At 51.8% G+C, this 20,256-nt stretch overlaps 1 protein-coding gene across 1 annotated transcript; it reads right to left on the reverse strand.

Annotated features, from left to right (window-relative positions):
• Window positions 1-3,525: 3,525 nt before the first annotated feature.
• Window positions 3,526-6,371, reverse strand: IER5L (immediate early response 5 like). Its single transcript, XM_037879956.2, has one exon. It carries the CDS (start codon window positions 6,162-6,164, stop codon window positions 5,043-5,045), a length of 1,122 nt encoding a protein of 373 aa, XP_037735884.1. The 5' UTR covers window positions 6,165-6,371; the 3' UTR covers window positions 3,526-5,042.
• Window positions 6,372-20,256: the final 13,885 nt, after the last annotated feature.

The raw sequence follows: 20,256 nt of genomic DNA on the forward strand, positions 1-20,256 counted from the left end.
GCGATACCAGGTGGAAATAGTTCCTTGCCTCCGTCACAGCTCTGCGAGAGGCTCAAGAGATGTGGGATCTATTCCCCCTGTACCTCCAACAATCCTTGGGCAAATCACTGAAGACCAGACCTTCCAAAGAGCTAAGGGGGTCAGATGCTGAACTAAATTCTCCCTCCAGTGTAAATGGGGACAGTACTTCTATAGTGCTCTCCCTCAGGGGATGCCCCAGCATCTTGTGAACATTAAGTATGCCTCTGGACGTGGTAGAGATGTACCAAGTGGGCACCCACCACCCCAGCTTCCACCCTGGAGGGGGCAGGACTTGTCTCATTTCCCCAGGAGAAGGCGGATGTTTGGTTTAGAAAGATTTGTCTTGGGATTTCACACACATCGCCAACAAGCCTCTCTCTCTCTCACAAGGTGCGTGGGGGAGAAGTCACCAAGAGATGACCCAGAGAGACTCAGAGATCCCAGGAGAGGTGGGATGAGTTAGCCAAGTAATTGCTCCTGAGCAAGAGCCCAACTTCACAAAGCATGGCCCGAAAAGGTGTAAGTGCCAGCTCCGAACCCTTCCCAATGGGCCAAAGCACCTGTGACCTCAATGCTTTGCCCAGACACAAAACCTAAGTGGAAAGAGAAATGTCAGATTTCCTCCCATTGGAAGAAGATGCATTTGTTTTAAGTGGAGCCATGCTACCATTCCAGGATCCATGTTAGAGCGGGTGGGATGTAGTTTTTGTAGTTCTGGAGGATACTATTAGCCAGGAGTGACTATTAGCTAAGATGGTCAGGGACGCAACCCCATGTGCTGGGTGTCCCTAAGCCTCTGACGGCCAGATGCTGGATGACAGGAATGGATCCCTCCATAATTGCCTGGTCTATTCATTCCCTCTGAAGCATGTGGCATTGGCCACAGGTGGAAGCCAGGACACTGGGCTAGGTGGAGCCATTATGGCTGTTCTTATGTGCTAGATGGAAAGCCCATCGTAGATGGCTCTCCAGGGCTGGGTCTTGGTTTTCGGAAAGCCTTTGCCCCCATTCACCTTCTTCGAGGATGGAACAGCCCAGAGCCTCTCTGGTGGCACCTCACTGGTGCCGCTCTTGGGAGGAAGGAGATGTTGCACTAGGTAGGGGTGCTGCTGGGTCCCTCTGGTAATTAAATAGGAGGCAGAGGCTTCAGGAGGCCAGATGCGGCCTGGGCAGCCCAAACCCAGGACCTGTCAGATTCTCCCAACCACCCTAGAGCTGCTGCTGGCCAATGGGCTGGCGGGGGCATGGGAGCCAGGTGCACCCATGACCAGCAGCGCCTCTCACCGCCCCCCAAATGTGGAGGGGGGGCGGAGGCTGCCAGCAAAGAGCCGACTTCTAAAGAAGGCCGTGTGCCCTTTAAAGGGGCACCAGCGAGAGGCGGGTGCGCGGCGCCCCTCGCCCCACATCCATCCTCATTAAAGCCGAGCGAGGAACTTCAGTCCCACGCTGATCTCTCTCTCGCTTTCCCCCGGAGCGGTCTGTGGTGTTACAGGCAGGGGGGAGGGAGGCGGGGAGACACAGCAAGCCCCTGTTCAAGCCCTGGCACCAGGGCTGAGCTCTGCTCTGCAGCCCGCTGCTCTCCGCTCGCCAGCCGCCGGGCGCTCCGCGGTGCAGAGTGAACGGGGCAGGGGGGCGAAAGCTGGGAGCTGGACGGAAGGGCGCTGGGTCTGTTTGTTTAGCTCTGCAAGGGGAGAGGGGCCAGTGTTTGCGCTTCTGACAAAGGTTCACGGTGCTGCTGCTCCCCCGCCCCCTTGGCCATCCTCGCTGGGGCCCGGCCCTCGGGCCCCACCGCGATCCGGGCGCCCGCTCCCCAAAACTCGCCTCTGCCAGAGCGTCTGTTCCCATTCCCCCAAAGCAGCGGGAGGGCTGCAGTGCTCAAAAACTGGCGCTAGGGGGAGCTCTGACAACTGGCTTCGCCAGAGAGCCAGGGTAGGTTTTTAATGGAATAAAATCACAATAATAATAATAATAATAATAATAATAACACAAAAAAGATTTCGGAGACTTCGAAGAGAACGAAAGAAAAGAAAGAAACCCTTCCCCTGCAGAACAGGAGACTCCTGCCCGCAAAGCCAGAAAGTTGGGGGGGGGGGGGGGGAGAACAGTTAAAACACCCAGTGAAAGGCGCCCCCCTAGTAATTCCAGGCTGACACAGGGCGGTTTTTAACTTAAATGTTGTGTGTGGGTTATTGGGTACACACACACACACGTTGCTACCTTGTGATTAAGCTCGATATACTCGACTAAATGTTTGCTTGACTAATCGGACTCTCCTGTTGTTTGTGCCTTTCCAATGCGATTTTTTTTCAGCCCCTCCCTCCCCTCTGGTCAATATCTCTGGAGAGGAAAGCACAGGACTTCGTTGCGATCTTTGGGGGTTTTTTTTAGGGCGAATCGTTGCAGCCATCGGCTCACAAGCGAAACCGTGGCGACGCTGTTGTAAAAGAGCTGGACTAGCAGCGGCACCAGCGGTGGATTTTGCTCGAAACCCTGCACGCTTTTTGTAGGGGCTTTCAAAATCCTCCTCTTCTCAGGTCAGCCTGTAGGTGGTCAGGGAGCCTTGATTACCGTCATTCATTTGGTTTTTTTTAAAAATAAATAAATAAAACACACCACCAAGTGGCACAGCGTGGTGATAACAAACTGCAACTTAGAAAACAAACAAACCCCAACTTCACACCGGGGAGGATGAGGCAGGGCTGGGGACGGAATTAGCTGAGCGCGCTCCGCCTGGGCTGCGACAGGAATCAGCTTTGGGCCCCCATTTTTCAGACCCTCTCCACGGCTGGTTTTTTTTATGGGTCAGCTTGTGGACTCGGAGACCCGTTGCTGGGCTAAGGGTATTTGTGTATTCCGGGGCTAGTAGTTTTGTGCAAACCAGTCACGCTGGGTTTTAGCTGGTTTAAAGCAAGGAGCAGGCACTTGCCTGGAGGAGATCGGATTTATGTGGCTGGAACATCCCTGTCTCCACCCCGCTATTGTCTTGAAGTAGATGAACGGTTAAGACCTGGTTACAATATAAGCCTAGGCAATTAAAAAAACAACAACACAGCAGTGTTTTTACCTCCCTGTTGTTGAGTTGAGGGTCTCCTAGTGTAGGCAGAAGTGCTGTTCTCTTGGTAGTTCAAGGGCCTCTTAGGCAAATGCTTGAGCTCAGTTAATCTATGCCAGGGGTCACCTGAGAATCGCCCACCTGGGAAACTTTGAATAAGTGGCATCTCGACTCAGCTGAAAGCTAAAGATTTGTCAGCTCCTTCCAGTAAAAGACTTCAGGCTAGAGCTAATCTCCCCCCACCCCAATAATGTAGGGTGGGCTCTACAGATTCCCCCAAAGAGCATAGGGGGAAATCTATAGATCCAGCCCAAATCGGGACGCCCTGTGGTAGGAGGATTCACATCGCCAAGCTTGTGAGCTCCAGCGATTCCATCCACAGTGTGCAAAACCTTCCCAGAACAGTCCTGAGAGAGCGAAGAGGGTTAAGCCCACTTAAAAAGACCACCACAAACTTTATAATGGACTTTTTATTAAGATTATAAATTTAAACAAATCTGAACAGTTTTACCCGGTGATATACCATTCAATCTGCACAAAAATACAGGGATACAAAGAAAAAGAAAAAAGAAACCGTTTTGGCAAGGCGCCTCTAGTCACATAGTGCTTGTAGTGTGAGGGTTGGGATGATAGGGCTGCAAAGGAAAAAAAAAACAAACCACCTTTTTACAACAAAAGGTTTTTTTTTTTTAAACAAAATTCCAAAATAATAATAATAACAACAACAACAACAACGTGGTGGGGCGAGTCAAGGGGCCACAGCTCTGGTCACAAGGACCAAGCAATGCTGGTTTTAGGCTTTGGAAGGCTGAAACCAGAACAGTCCAACTTTAAAACAACCCCCCCCCCGCACCCCACATTGAAAGAGACGTTAGAAGTGGGGGTAACACGTTTACCTGTGGCCTTCGCATAGCCCTAGGTGAAGGTACACAAACACAGACGGGGGGGGGGGGGGGGGAGAGGACTGCAGAGCAGTGCACGATGGGAAATGTAGTGTGCCATGTTGTCCCCAAACCCATCGTGTCCGCTTACAAAGCCGTGGCCGGCGGGACTCCAGGTCCCATGGAGCAGCCGGACGAGTGGAAGGGGGAAAAGCCAAACCCGCCCTTCTCTCTCCCCCCCTCTCTGCTGCGTGACCCTGGCACGCACGGTAGGCAGAGGGTCGCCGCAGACAGGTCTCCTGGCGAGAGGGGAAAGTTGAAATAAAGGGGAAAAACCCCAGAGCAAGCAAGAGGAAGGCTGCTCGCTGCTGGAGGGTCTGACCCAGGCTGCCGCTGCTGGGGGGGGCGTTGGGAGGGGAGAAGAAAATGGAACTAAATGAAGTAGTTTGAATGGGGGACGGAAGGATTTAATCCGCCCCGCGAGCTATGAACCTTGCAAACGCGCCAGGGGCCCGTCTCCCCCGGCCTGGGGCAACCAGTGAGGGTGTCAGTGCCGCGGCCACAACAAAAAAACCAAACAAACAAACTCACTCGATCACACTCTGCTCCCCCTTTTTCTGGAGGATCCTTCTCCCCGCTTAGAGCCCCCGAGACCTGCAGGCAGAGTGTCCCCCCCGCCCCCAGCTAGTCCAACGGCCCCTGCAAGCTTGGGCGTCTCTTCCCACCCCCCCAGCAAAGGCAGCTCCCCCCGGGGCAGCGAAGTGCAGCTTTCCAAACTCTGCCCCGGCACACAGGGCTTCCTCCGGCCAGTAGCCCTCGCCTCACGTGGCGTGCTCCCGGGTTGGAGTCGCCCCCGCACTCAATACAAAATAAAGCCCGAGCGGCCACACGGATAGTTAAATAGGTGCTTTTCATCTCTGCAAAAATAAAGTCCCAAGATCTGCGATTTTTATTGTACAGTTTATAAAACATGAGCTCGGCTTCCCCCTCCCCCGCCCGCCCCAGCCGCCCGCCCGCCCCTCTTTGTTTCAGGGGCCCCTCCGGAGTCCGTGTCCCTTGGATCGCTCCCCCCGCGTCCATCCCCGCCCCTAAAACGCCACGATGGCTCGAGTCCAGGCTCCCAGGCTGGCCAGCGCCTGCTTGCCGCACAGCTGCCCGTTGAGGGGCTGCTCACAGTCCGCCTGCTGCCGGCTCACCAGCCCCGTGAAGCCGGAGCCGAAGATGGAGATCAAGTTGGAGATGTTGGAAGAGTCCGGGGGCTGCTCGGGGCTGAAGTCCTCGAAGCGGGCTCGCTTGCTGCAAGGGGAGAAGGGGGAGCCGCCGCCCCCCACCGCCACCACCCCTCCCGGGTCCCCGTCCTCCTCGTCCTCCTGCCCCGGGTAGTACTTGCGCTTGGCGCCCGGGGTAGGCGGCGGGGCGCCGAGTCCCGCGGCGCCCTGGCAGCAGCAGGGGCACTGCGAGCAGCAGTCCTGGTGCAGGTAGCCGTTCTCCACCGTGGTCACCACATGGGTGTCCAGGTCCAGCACCGTGGTGCGGCTGCTACAGTGCGCCGAGGCGCCGCCGCTCGCTGCGCTCATGGCCGAGCCCGGAGGCGCCGGGCTGCCGAAGTCACAGCTGGCCGGCACCGGGTAGAGCAGCCCCGGAGGAGCGCCGCTGTTGCCGCCGCCCCGGTAGAAGCTAGGGGAAGAGTCTCTGCGAAGCGCCGAAGGGGCCGCCGGCTGCGGCTGCTGGGGCGGGCTGGGCTGCAGCTCCAGCGGCTCGTCCTCCTGGGGCGCCCCGGGCAGGAGCGCAGCGCACACGGGCACCTCCAGCAGCTCGCCGCCGCCGCCTCCTCTCCCCAGGGCTGCCCCCGCCGCGCCGGCCAGCCCGCAGCTCCGCGGCTGCTGCATGCCCGGCTCTGGGTCCTCGGGCTCGGCCGCCAGCTGGAGCGGGCTGAACTCCGGCGGGATCCCCCCGGCGGGCGCGCAGCCCGGGGGCGCCCCGAGCAGGATGCCGCCCTCCTGGTAGTGCTGCTGGCGGCGGCAGAGCTCGGCGTAGCGCTCGCTCAGGTAGAGCTGCCGGGCGTTGCGGAGCACATAGGAGACCAGCAGGTTCTTGTGGAGCTTGATGCCCCCGCGCTGGGTGCGGGAGCTGTGGATCTTGCGCAGGGAGAGGCTGATCAGGCTCTGGGCGTCCAGGGCGCACTCCATCCTCCTCCGGCCCCCCAGCATCTGCTCGCTCCGCGCTGGCAGCCAGACACCCCGGCCCGCATCCACACGAGCCGGGAAGGGGCTGGGGGCTGCTGGTGGGGAGGGGGGGGTTGGGGTCTGTCTCTCTCTCAGGGGGTCGCCAGCGCCCCGAGGGGAGCCACCATCACCGGTGCGCCCTGCGCCCCCCTCGCCAGCCGGCCTCCCGCACCTTGAGCGCAAAGCAATGAGCGCTCGCGTCCCCAGCCCCCGCTATTTATACCTCCTGCCCAGCCCCGCCCCGGGCTGCTGCAGCCTATCGCCGAGCTCGGCCCGGCCTGACGGGCAGGCGCCTCCCGCCCAGGAGAGACCGGGCCGGCCAATCAGGGGAAGGCGGTTCCTTTGTGCTATTCAAATACCTAACAGACTTGGGGCTGCTGCCTGGAATGTTCTCACGAGAGAGGAGCCGCCGCGGCAGCCCGCAGCCCGGGCCGGGGTGGGCGTGCGGGGCTGCAGCGGGGGGCGGAGAGGGGACGGGTGGGGGGCGCGCAGCGGGTGCGGGGACGTGCACCAAGGGGATCCCCCCCCCACTCCTGGTCCTGCCCGTCTCGGGGTGGGGAGGCTGCTTTCCCCGCGGCCGCGCTGCCTCCCTTGGCAGGTGAGCAGTCACCATGTGCGGGGAGAGGGGGCTGGCCTGAGACGGTGGGTGGCTTCTGGGATTCTCCCTCCCTCCTCCTTGCAGCAGGTGGAATTGGGGGGGATGCAATAATAAAAATACTGAATAATTAATTACCAACAGCGTCCTAGAGACCAGAGCTGGAAAATCCCTCTCCCGGGCGTGTGATCCGGCCCCCACCTGGCCAGGCAGGGAAAGCACATGGCTCCCATCCTACCTACGGCAACACTGAACATGTGAGCGCCCGAGAAGACTGGGGAGTTCACCGGGCAGGGCAAGGGATGTTCCCACCCCGCTTCAGTTCCCACGTTCTTTATGAAATGTTAGCATCCACAGAGACGTTACAAAGAATTACCTTCCTCCAGGTCTCTTCGCCACGGGGTGCTGGGCTTCGGGAAAGCCAGCTGTGGACACGATCCTGCAACCACCTCGGCCCCGATCCTGCAACGCTCGCTGCGCCCGCGGAGCCCTGCACCTGCACGGATTTCCCATTGACTTCAGAGGGAATCCGGCCCTGATCCGGCACCGTAGAAGTCAGTGGCAGTTTTGCCACGGACTTCAATCAAAGCAGGATCAAGCCCACAGAGGGGTTGGTTGCATGGAGCTTGTGGCAGAATTAGGGCCTTTAGCAGGTGTGTACATTTACTCCAGTGTCTCCCCCTTTTAAGGCAATCAGTGTCCCTCCCCCCCCTTTTAAGGCAACACTCATTCCTGACTTCAGTGGGGCTCCCTGCATGGCTCCAGTTTCAAGGTTCAGGCCCTAGAAAATCATCTCATCCATGCCTCTGACCATAAAGGGAAACCTCTTACTTGCATTTATTTATAAAATATGATTATACCAATAGAATAATAAAAATATTTTACAGATAAAAGACCATCTCAGGGCCTTGCCACTGACAGTGTTTGCAGCTAACAGTATTTTATGCACTGCACAAACAGTTAAAACATAATACCCTTGAAAACAGTCTATACAATCCAAGTAAAAGACAAGTAGCAAAAACAGGGCATAGGGGATACCTCAGTGGTTTGAGCATCGGCCTGCTAAACCCAAGGTTGTGAGCTCAATCCTTGAGGGGGCCATTTAGGGCTCTGGGGCAAAAATTGGGGATTGGTCCTGCTTTGAGCAGGGGGTTGGACTAGATGAGCTCCTGAGGTCCCTTCCAGCCCTGAGATTCTATGATTCTAAAATAAGAGGAGAATCCCTGCTGAGGAAATGGGGGTCCTGTACAAGGAGCAACAGTGGTAACTGCTGACAGCCACTCCAACAATGCAGCCTTCATTAAAGCTGCCCAGATGGGTTTTTTTTCCTGAAAAATGTTTTCATGAAAACAAACTTTTCATCAAAACTTTTCTTCAAAAGTTGTTTGGGTTTTGTTGAAAAGATGAAAAAGTTAGGCCCAACTCCTCTCCCTCCCTCCCCCCCCAGCTTTCTTGGTTTTCGATTATGGAACCCTCTCTCTCCCCTGGGTTTTTTTTTTTTTTCATTATTATTTTTTTAACAAAAATCATGGTGTTGAAACTAGCTGTTTCCCATGGACATGTCCATCTTGATGAACAAGCCAGTTCTCAAAGGGGGCGGGGGGGGGGGGGAATTCAAATGCCAAATTTCAGCCAGCTCCAGTTTTCAGTCTTGCTTCTTCACAATGAGTGGGATGGGTTGAGGAAGCTGGACTGCCCTCTGTTTATCTGGATTTGGCCTTGGTGAATACAATACAAAGCACTTTTTAGGGCTTGATCCTGGGCTCCTCACTCTAGCAGTCCTTTCCCATGCTAGTAGCCTCATTAACGGCGCCTTCTTCTTTCACATGGTTGATGCAGAGCAGCGACTACAATTGCGCCTGAAGCTGATGGAGCCAAACGGCTGCATCAGAAGTCACAAAGTTTATTGCAGTGATGCCTCCTTCGTATTTATAAATTGGGCAGTAGGTGATGATATGTTTGAAGGTCTGCCGTAGGGAGCCACCCTCACATGCCAGGAAGTCCTTGATTTGTGGATTAGATCTCCACATCTACCATGGTCGGTTGGGATTCGGTTCAGAGTTGACCAACATGTCTGTGGAAGGTCGAATCCAGGAACCTTCTGCGTGGGATTTGGCACAAGGTGCTTATTTTTTAAGGCTTGTTTAGCCCAATCTCCTTTCCAAGCCGCTGTCTGATTGTAGCGTGATTGCATGAGGCTAAGAAGCGAATGTTCCCAGGAAGGCTTGCGGGACTTAAGACGTTGGGGTGGGGGGGCATTGTTGAGGTCTTGGTGGATAGGAAGACAACTGTTTTCCTGGATTCGCGGAGCTTCATGGAGTGTCGCAGCAGTTCAGCATATCGGCGGGGGAGCGATGTTAGAACAGATAGCCACGGTGTTGGAGTCAACTCAAGGGTTCCAGTGATGCACCGCAGCACTGCATTCAGCTGGGTGTCAACAGCAGAGGGCAAAGAAAATTATCAGGGGGCTGGTGCACATGACTTACGAGGAGAGGCTGAGGGAAGTGGGGTTATTTAGTCTGCAGAAGAGAAGAGTGAGGGGGGAGTTGATAGCAGCCTTCAACTACCTGAAGGGGGGTTCCAAAGAGGATGGAGCTAGGCTGTTCTCAGTGGTGGAAGATGATAGAACAAGGAGCAACGATCTCAAGTTGCAGTGGGGGAGGTCTAGGTTGGATATTAGGAAACACTATTTCACTAGGAGGGTGGTGAAGCACTGGAGTGGGTTACCTAGGAAGGTGGTGGAATCTCCATCCTTAGAGGTTTTTAAGGCCCGGCTTGACAAAGCCTTGGCTGGGATGATTTAGTTGCTGTTGATCCTGCTTTGAGCAGGGGGTTGGACTAGATGACCTCCTGAAGTCTCTTCCAACCCTGATATTCTAGGATTCTAAGTTGCGTGTGGCTGCATCTGCTCCATACCGGTGCGCAATATTCAGTTACCGCATATACAAATGCTATGGTTTGCAGATGTTCGCAACACTGATGCCGATACACCTCAGGTTGTACCTGCTAGTTTCTGAATTGTGTTGCCTCTTGTTTTTATCTTTGCAGCTACCTCCTTGCAAGATCAATCTCAGATAAAAACAAGAGCCCCCCTAACTTCAGTGGGCCTGCTCCAGTAATAAGGATGGTATTTGTGGTTAAGGCTCAGGACGGAGAATGAAGAGACCTGAGTGCTATTCTTTGTTTTGACACATGCTTCCTATGTGACCTTGGGCCAAACTTTTCAAAGGAGGCTTCCTTCTAGATTTGGGTGCCTCCGTTTTTGGGTGCCTCACTTGGTACCCATTGGGCCTGATTTTCATGATTTCTCCTGCTACTCCCAGTCACTGGAATTTTGGGGTGTGGCACTTCTGAAAATCAGGCCCCGGGGGTCCTAAGTTGGACACCCCAAAACAGAGGACACTCTTGAAAACTTCTGACCAGATCCTCTAAACATTTAACCCGTGTTTAACTTTAATACCATGGGCACTGCCCTTGATTTTTATGGGGCCCTCACAGCTGCAAAATTAAACACGTGCATAAATGTTTGCAGGATGAGAACCTTTGGCTTTAATCTTATTGTGCTTCACTTCCCCAAGTGCAAAATGAGGATATTAAATACTTCCCTACCACACCAGGATGTTGTGAGGATAAATTCATTCATGTTTCTTGTGGGATGCTCAGCCACTCTAGGGATGAGCACCATGAAAAATAGTCTAGATATTACTTTTGTATCACATCTTTCATACAAGCTAGATCCTACAGTGTATTATACAGTTACATAATACAGCTAAAAAGTTAAAATAAAAGTATAGCTGAGGGAGAGAGAAATGAAGAGGGGTAAGCAAACGAGGAAGCATATGCTTTCAGCTGAGATTACAAAATAGATGGGGAACTGATGAGATGGAGAGTCAAAAGGAGGCTAATCTAGAGGGCAGGTGCTGCAGAGGAGAAGGCTCTTGCACCAAACTGGCAAGATTATTGTTTATACATTGTAGTAAATGTACATGGGGCTTTAGGCCTCTGTTCACAAGGTTCATAAGTAGTTCCACTGACTTCAGTGGGAATTCTCATATGCTTAAAGTTAGGCATGTGCTTAAGAACCTTGCTGAGCCCTGGGCCTTACAGAACCCAGGAAAGTCAGGGAGCCCGGTTCTTCACTCTTTTACGGTGGTGTGAATGGAGAATCAGGACCCAATGTCTGAAGAACTTGGACCTGCTCCTGTGTCCCTTACACTCCTCGAATGCCCACAAATCACTGGGTGTGTGAGGAATGTAAGTTTGGGCCCCTTTTGTAAATGGGGGGAGGGAGAGAGAGAGGAGGCCTGTGCTAGGGACCTTCCATTAAAGCCAGTGGGAGGCTTTCGATCGACTCCAGTGGGTTTGGATCACAACTTGGAAAAACAAAGGAGAGTGGAGGGAGAATGAACTAACCCCGAGAGAAACAGGACAGCAAAAAGATGCTAGTACAAAAACCAGGGGCAATGACTCAAAATGCAACACAGGCAGATCCAATCCAACATACAGCAAAGTGATTTCTGCTACAATACAAGAACAAACCTTACTTACATGTGCCATAAACGCTAGTCAGAAGTAGTGTGTGAGCTACATTAAGGAAATAACCCGTACAAGCTGTTCTGTGGTTTTCTTTATAATTTTCACAGCCAGGTGTGCAAGAGCTTGTTTTTGTTTAGTGTTTGGTTTTGCTTTAAAGTGAGAACACGCGTTTAATTCTGGTTTGAAAACATATTGGGATTGGATATATAGCAGGGAAAGGAGACCCTGACCTTCTAGTCATTCTTTTGGAGCTTAGTATTTGTCTGGTCGAAGGTATGTTACAAATCTACTGCAAAAACACTCTATCTGAATCCATTCCTGCCTTTGTTTTGACATCATTGGTAGTTGAGGTAGGGGTGCCAACTCTGACTGAAGCTTTTCCGGGAGATTTCCACCCCCCCCCCCAGCCTGATGTAATGTAATTTTCTTAAAATCGCCTATTAAAATCTCCGGGATTGCTTTCAGTAGTCACTGGGAGATCAATGCTGATTCCAGGAGACTCCTGGCCAATCTCGGAGGATTGGCAACCCAAAGTTGAGGGTGTACAGCTCCTTGCAGGATCAACCCCATTGTTGTAAGCAATATAATAATAATACCTAGATCTTATTAGTGCTTTTATCCAAGCGCTTTGAAAATCAGTATTTTAGCCCTGTTTTTTACACATGGGGAAACTGAGGCACTGAGCAGGGACGTGACTTGCCCCAAGTCAACCAGCAGGCTGGTGGCAAAGCTGGGAATAGTCCCCGTGTCTCCTAAGTCACAGTCCAGTGCTGTTTAGGGAAATGCACTTGGCATTAACTTTGCATAGAAATGAGAATGAAATACCTGGTTTTCTCTTTCCCTTTGATTATGTGGATTGTCAAATATTCCCCTCTCCTAATGATGCTTAATAGCTGACACCTGCAAACTCCCCCAGGGTCTCTGGTTTTTTTTTTCTTTCTTGTGAACCTCCCTAACCTTGGATCTAAAGGCTTGTCTACAACAGGGGTTTTTACACTAACATAGCTACACTTGTAAAAACGCCTAGTCCACCAGTGTGACGTATTCCCGTTTGAAACTTTTCACCTTGGTGCAGAGCAGCTACAGGAGGGGTTTGCACTGGTGTAGCCGCATGGCTGTAGCTACTCTGCTGTAAACCCCCACCCCCGTGCATGCAAGCCTTGAGATATGTCTTCCCCGACCTGCTGCTGTCCATTGTTAAGGGTGAAAATCTAAGAAGGCAGGAACAATTTTGGAGTTTAGGTGGTTAAAACACTCATTTCATTCAACTCCACTTACATTTATTGACTTATGAAATCTTTATTAATCCTTCTCAGCGCATGTGCATATTTGTTTTTAAATTTTTTTTTAATTGTGTAGAGGCTAAGCTGGTATTAAAGAGACTTGTCAAATAGAATAGGGTCAGGATTTGGCTTTGGTAAAAAAAAATGTTTCTACAAATATTAAAAGAAATATTTTGTTAATTTTTTTTGTAGGGAAAATGTTAATGAAAAAGTGTTTTCATCCCCATTTTGTTTGGACTGAAACCTCTCTGGCAGGGTTTTAACCCAAACATTAGGCTAGTTCATGAAACCCCAAAAGTGACTAGAAAACCCCCCACTGAAACTGACAAATCTATATTCATTGTCCAATAACCAAACAGACCAAATGATGAAAAGTTCTTTCAGCTTTAATTCTCTAAATCAATCTTGCCAACATTTAGGCACTGGTTTAATTTTAAACATGTGAGTACTACTCCTGTGCTTAAAGTTAAATCTGTGCTTAAGGCCCAAATCCTCAAAGCCTGGTATTTAGATTTCTGACTTCCAGTGATTTCAGTGGGAGTTGGAAGCCTAAATACCTTTGAGGATCTGGACCTAAACATTTGCTGGATTGGGACACAAGGTATTTGTGTAAAAAAAAATATTTTGACAGATATGATTGTGAATACATATAATTTATTCTGCTATTAATTATCATTATATTTTGCACATCACCCAGAACTGAGCCATGCACCTCACAGTACAAATAGCACAAGTCTCTGCCCTGAAAGGCTTACAGTCTAAGACCCCAATCCTGCAAACATTTACCGATGTGAATAACTTAGGGCCCCATGCAGCAAAGCGCTTGAGTACATGCTTAACTTTTAAGTCCAGCCCTATTCAGCAAGGCATTTTATAGCAGAGTGTGCTAGCCCTTTAAAGCCAATGCCTGGTCACTCCCCTATGAGCTTTCAGCCCTGTAAGGCCCAGCAATGAGGGTGGGTGTGGTTCCCAGAGGGATCATGTGACCAAAAGGGACGCACATGACTGGGCATGGCTATATAAGAGCTAGCCTGTTTCCTTCTTTCTCTTCTCAATGAAAGAGGTGCTAGAGATGAGTTAAGATGTGGTTTGTGTTACTAGGGAGCAGTCCTGGAAGGACAGCTGTAAAGAAGCTGAGGGGGACCTGAACAGAGACTGGTATAAGAAAGAGTGGCCTTGGGAGATAGTGAAGCAGATTGCCTTGAGTATAAGGCAGACGGCTGCCAGTGGTGTGGGGACCCACCTAGCAGAGGCTGTGGTTAACCTGCCTGTGACCACGGGGAAGGGCTTGTGTCTAGGGAAGATCTCGGACGTTTTCTGAAGAGCTCTGCTCTGTTTGGCCCGTCCTTTGCTCTAGCGTGAGAAGACTGCTGAGTTGCTAAAGTGCTCAAGAAAGGGGGTTGCTGAAGAGAAATTGTTGTGGACTGGCCTCTTTGGACAGGTAAGAACCAGTTATGCACTTAACTGTGTAAGGAGCATCACTGAAGCTGATGGGGCTAACACTGCGGAGAGTTACTCAGGCATTCATTTCAGAGGCAAGGCCTAAGCTTTTGACAGAAGAACTACGTGGGGGCTATTCATGGGATGAGTGTTGGCTTCTGAATCCCAGAGGAGCTGACAGTACTGGTGTGCCGTGCAGGGATTTCTACATAGCCCTACAAGAATGGCATGACAAGTTCTGGGGTAGGAGAGTTTCTGTAGCCTGTGTGGGCTGGGGGATGGGCAGGGTGGGGACTGGGAGTCTCCTGGGGAGAGTTTAAAATAGAACCAAGAGCTTCTTGGAGAAGGTCGGTGGGTCCTGTTGTAACATGGCTCCTCCATGCCAGTTGTGAATCCTCTTGTCCCCCAAAGGGCTCTGTGCCAGTTGCTCATGTTGGGTGAATTTCACCCATATGTGGAGGGCCCAGGCAAAAACCTCTGCAGCCCTTCTGCACTGTGGGAGGGCAGGCTGAAGAGAGGCCATGGGCTCTGCGCTGGTGTGGAATCAGTGGCTCAGACCTGTGTCTGAGAGGGGACTGGGGGCGGGGGGGCTTGGTGACGGAAGGTGCCTTTCATGCTGTGTTGGTTCCTGCGTTCCTACACCTCACTGTAGCTGAAACTAGGGGGAGGCTTGGGGCCGCATGGGCGGCAGGGTCAGGCTCTTAGTGGATGATGTGACTCTAGGAAACAAACACTTACGTGTTTCCCCCAGTTTCTCACCTGCCGCTGGCCGTGAACTTCCTTTATGTGCCACAAAGGCAAAAACCTCTCTTGCCTGGGCAAGTAGGAGGGTGACTTACCTGGCTGAAGCAGCTTTGATTCTTGTATTGTGCTCCTGGGTAGGACGGGGGAAAGCTTCCTCTGCACAAGAAGACTAGTGAGAAGCCTGTCTCCTTACTGATGGTGTATGTGGGAAAGAGAAGGGCTCTCTCCTCTAGCCTAGGCAGAGTGTGACAGCTGAGGGTTTGGATAGGCAGGTTTGAGGAATTGTGTGCTTGCGTTTTGAAGCCTCTTCCCTCTTTGTTGCAACAGGAGGTAAAGTGCAATCAGTTGCTAGTTAGATCTGGGTGCACAATGTAACTGGTCCTCATGGTCGCTCCCTGCCTGCACGGACAAACTTCTAAACCCAAGTAACTGAAGGCCTAGTTAAGATTCCCATCCTCTCTCCCAGCGGGCTACACAGGCAGCTGAAGTCTGCTGAGGCGTGCTCATTAAAACATCTCTAGGTGGAGAGAGACTGTCTGAGGGCCGCATTGTGGGCATTCCCAGTGGGGGATGCTTGACTCCATCTTGATTGGCTTTTCCCGACTAGCCTGACAGCCTGAGCTTTGTGGATCTTCAGGGCTTGTTGGAAGGCCAACCCCTTCTCTCGGGTGTTTCCCTGAGCTGGGGGATTGTAGCACAGGCATCTCTGTGCTACGGGCCGGCAGTTCTTAATCAGTGTTTAGCCAGGCTTTGTGAGAGGCTTGGGAGGCTGAATCCACCCTGGACCTCTGGGCCAGGCACCCCCTCTATGGCCACTAGATCCCCGCGGCACCAGCGGTGTGGTGGTCTTTGTTTGTTAGTACAGGAAAGGCAAAAATCCCTTGCCTGGAGATGGGTAGGTGGGAGGTAACTGGGCTATAAACTCTGCTTTACGCAATGGCTTGTGGCACAAAATCCATTTTCTTGAGGATCACCCCCGTCCATGTCTGCGCTGCTGTAAATGGAGCTGTGCAGAACCCACTTCCACTGTATGCAAGGGGGTGGATTTCTTTGCATGCCCACTCTCTGGCTTTGCGTGGTAGAAACATGCTGGCTCAGCTGCATGGGTGGCCTTTCAAAGTCTCTGCTATGAAGGAGGAGAGTCACCCAAGGAAATAGGCGCTTGCATCAGTGTTGGGGAGAGGACTGTGTCCTAAGGCCCTTGGCATATGGGTGAGAATGGAAATGTAGGGGCTTCCAAAATACTCGGTCTCCTTGCTGGGGAGGAACGCTCTGTATGGACAGATCCACGTGTCCACATGGCTGTTCAATTCTTTCTACTCTTCTGTTGACCCAGGGCTGCCTTTGTTCCCGTGGCCCATTTTCTTTGCAGAGCCTTAGACTCTTTGCTCAGGTTCCCTTCCTCTGATGCCAAGATCGTGAAAGCAAGAGAAGAGTCCTCTTTAAAGGCATCATTCGTGGCTGGTGTTCCAGTATCTGGGGGCTTAGCCCCACTTCAATCCCCTGGTAACAACACTCCCTTCTGGAAGCCACTTGGCATTGGTGCCCCACCCCCAGATGTGGCTGAGTTCCAGTGACGGGCAAAAGGATGTTGGTTGTACCCTTTGCCCTACCAACCAGAAGTTGTGGGGCTCAATGTTTGTGGAGGATTTTTGCATCCATGAGCAAGAGGTGCTGCTGAGGACTATGGCCTGCCCAATGTTGAGTGTTGACATGTGTGTGACAGGCAAGTTGGGGGAGATGTATGTTCTTCTGGGGCACTCAACAGAGGGAGTCTTCACAGCTTGGCAGCTGGCCATCTAGACCAGCCCAACCTCCATACCCATATGGCATCATGCAATGGGCATGTGTTTATTGGCTCCAGTGGCCTTTGGATCGGGCCCTGTGTGCCCAGTGGAGTAGGTGTGCAATTCCTGAGGTTTCTCCCGAGTCCAGTTTGTCTCTGGGGCATGGTGGGTATGTTCTCCACTGGGGTTGGGTTGGTTTAGATTTCCCAGCTCAATGTGACTCCGCCATCAGCACCCACTTGGTCCCTTTTCCTGGTGGCCTGCCGAAACCACCCCAAAGGTCACTCCCTGTTGACTAGCAAAGGGAGGGGGGAGAAGTTTCGTCTGAAACTTCCAGAAGTGGCCATGGACTCAGTGTGTGTCAACTGTTGGGAGCCCAACGTGAGACTTGCCAGGCCTGTACGCGGAGTTAGGTGCCACTCAACAGGAGAGACAATGTGACCTACTGGTGTACTTCGTAGAAGTGCTCAGCACCTCCGGAATAGTCCCAGTGGTTTCAGTGGGGCGATGCAGGGTCTGATGCTGTTGGGTGGCATGAGTTGGGATGGGGCACACATCTTGGACTGGGCCACCCCAAAAGCAGCGTTCCATTAGGCTGCAGTGAGTATTGGCAGCTGGGCTTGGTCGTGTGGAAGAATGAACAAGTCACTGGACTGTGCAGTGTGTATTATACAAGAGACCTGGATAAGCATTGTGCAAAATGGCTTAGGAAAAGGCAACTGGTGAGGGGATGGGCAGTTCAGTCTTGGCCATTTTCCTTCTTGCTTACAAGGAGTCCATTCTGATATTCACACCTTCCAAAACCAAACCCTGGCTAGGGTGCTGGGCTGGAACCTGGGGGACCTGGGTTACATTCCCCAGCTATGCTGCTGGGTGATCTGGGGTAAGTAACTTTATCTATGACTCAGTTTCCCCATCTGTAAAATGGGAGTAATAATACACCTCCTTTGTAAAGTGTTCGGAGATCTAGGGATGACCAAACTAAGCGTTCCCCCAGACCTGGGTGTTTCCTCCCAGAGTATCTCACTTCTTGCCTTTTCTCTCTTCCAGACAATGTCTGTTTTATCCTGGCATGCTTTGCTAGATAGCAGGGTGTTCCCCAGTGCAGTTAGCTGCCTCCAACTTTTGGCTTCTTAAGATGTTACTCTCATAAGCAAAATTTAGTTTTTGTTCCACACAAAGCAGTGGTTATTGGACCTATTGGCCCATGTGAATGTCCATTCAGATCTGTGAAATGGGAATAGTGATATTTTGTAGACTCATAGGACTGGAAGGGACCTCGAGAGGTCATCTAGTCCAGTCCCCTGCACTCATGGCAGGATTAAGTATTATCTAGACAATCCCTGACCGGTGTTTGTTTAACCTGCTCTTAAGTCTCCAATGATGGAGATTCCACAACCTCCCACACAGCAGTGTTGTGGGCTAATTCATGAATATCTGTAGAGCGCTTTGGAAAACCTCAGCAGGAAAGTGCCTTACCAGTGCAATATGTTAGCATTATGAATTTAGATGCAATTATCTGCATGTATCACACACATGCATGTTTGTTCCTGCAAATACCTGCTATAGGTATGTAAAAATTTGTTTCACCTACTATGTCATCTGAAAACTTGTTTTCCTGTGTCAAAAAACCATGAGAAGGTAGTGGAACCTAGCATCAATCTCAGCAATGCCCACAACAAAGGGATGTGAAGCAGCTAACGTAGTGCTGATGCTGTACAAATAGCCACTGAGATTAGAACATGTCATTGGAATTCCTTCAGCAAAGTTTATGAAGAAGGCCCTCATCTTGCTGTGAGCTCTGTCTGGGCAAACCTCAGTACCCATCTGGAGCCCTGTTTCAGAACTGGGGCATAACATGGGACCCTTGGACTCTTCCTCTTGTGCTTGGTACTTCCACCTGGTGCTGTATCAATGGGGGAAACTTTTTTCAGTGGCACTTAATGATCCTCTCAGTGGGTTCATGTTGATGTAACTGGAAACAAACTGAGAAACTCCTTCGCTGTCTGACCATGAAGAGGGTTCAGCCACTTCCTATTGGGTAGTTGGTTAGAGCAGTGGTTCTCAACCTTTTTGGGCTCAGACCCATTTGTAAATGTTTAGGACCTAGTAAATAGTCTGTGGGTGGAGGCTCTAGGATGGTTTTGGTTGGATCCTGCCTTCCGGGTGGGTTGGGTCCTGCCTGGCACTCACCCCACAATGGCAGCTCCTGTGCTGTGAGGCTGGCTGGCCTTGGTTCTCCACTCTAAGCATTGCAACCTTTGGGCTTGCAGCGCCGCTCAGGGTTGGCTCCATGTCCCTGACTGGACCAAATTTGGTCCTAGTGGAGTTGTGACATGGCTCATGGGGTTGCAATGCCACTCATTCAAATTTGGCCTACCCAGACTCCAGTCATCACAATGGCTGAGCCAAACCTGAGTGGCACTGGGACTCCAGAGATTGCAGTGCCTGGAGCAGGGAGGCGAGCCCAGCCAGCCCCGTGGGACAGGAGCTGCCACGCGACCCTTTGAAACGTTCTGTTTACCCAAGTTTGGGTCCTGACCCCAAGGGGTTGAGAAACCCTGGGTTAGAGAAAACAAGGCAAAATACAACCTGCTTGATTGACACCCTGGTGTCAGTGCGGACGATGGAGTTAGCTTGGTGTAAGACCACATAAGTCAGCAGAGTTGCAGCCCTTGTAAATGACAAATATATTAAAGGACAATGTAATTCAACAGGTCAACCTTATTGAAGCATGATGTTGGCAGTGTTGTCTAGTGGCTGGAGTCAGGAGTCCTGGGTTCTGTGCCTGGCATGCTGGTGTGAGATCTGGCAAGTCACATGTAGCCAAACTTTCCAATGTGGTCACCAGTTTGCCAGGTGGCTGAACTGAGACTGCTTGGGCCTCACATCCAAAGGGCATGAGCACCTCTAGCTTCTGCTGACCCAAGTGGCATTGTGGGTATTGAACATCACTGACAATCAGGCCCCATGTGTCTAAGTTGGGCACCTGGAAACTTTGGCCTTCCCCGCCTCAGTTCCCTGTCTGCAAAGTGAGGCTAGCTCAAGTGATTGCTTCCTTTAGGAGTGCAGAAAACTTCCCTGGTTAGGGAGGAGGTGGGGCTTGAGCCCTAAATCCAAGTGCTTTGAGTCTGTACAGGGCCTTCCAGAGCATGGCAAAGTCGGACTGTTAAACACCTCAAACTCCCTCCAAACTGCTGTGAAACAAACTGCCTGTCAGACACAGGAAGGACGGGACAAGAGGAGGAGAACTGGGTGTTAACCACAGGGTATAACTGTAAATCCATCTGTGTGGGAAACCAAGCTCTTTGTTAGCCGGGAGGCATGGTGGAGATGGATATTAAGAGCCCAATTCTGCCATTTTTTTTTCTCACCTTGAGTGATGCCCTGCTCCACAGAACCCTGCTGATTTTGAGGGGTACGTGGTGCAAGGGTTGGGGAATGTAACCCTAAAAGTTTAAAGGTGGGATTTTTCCAAAAGTGCCTAAGGGAGTCAGGCACCAGGCTCCCAGTGAAAGTCAATGGGAGCTCAACTCCCTGAGGCACTGCTGAAAACCTGACCAGAACTGTAAACTGCTCCGTGATGCGAATCCCCACAGTACTGGGTGGTGAACCCCTCCTGCCCCAGGAAGCCTCAGGCAGGCTGGGCACTGCACTCTCCTTTTGCCCCTTGACTTAGTTGTCTCCAGTTC

Source organism: Chelonia mydas, chromosome 16 (genome assembly GCF_015237465.2).
Source record: "Chelonia mydas isolate rCheMyd1 chromosome 16, rCheMyd1.pri.v2, whole genome shotgun sequence".
Classification (NCBI taxonomy): domain Eukaryota; kingdom Metazoa; phylum Chordata; order Testudines; family Cheloniidae; genus Chelonia; species Chelonia mydas.

Excerpts from the sequence above, each read along its gene's own strand:
- IER5L (XM_037879956.2), bottom strand. The coding sequence starts at position 6,164 with ATGCTGGGGGGCCGGAGGAGGATGGAGTGCGCCCTGGACGCCCAGAGC.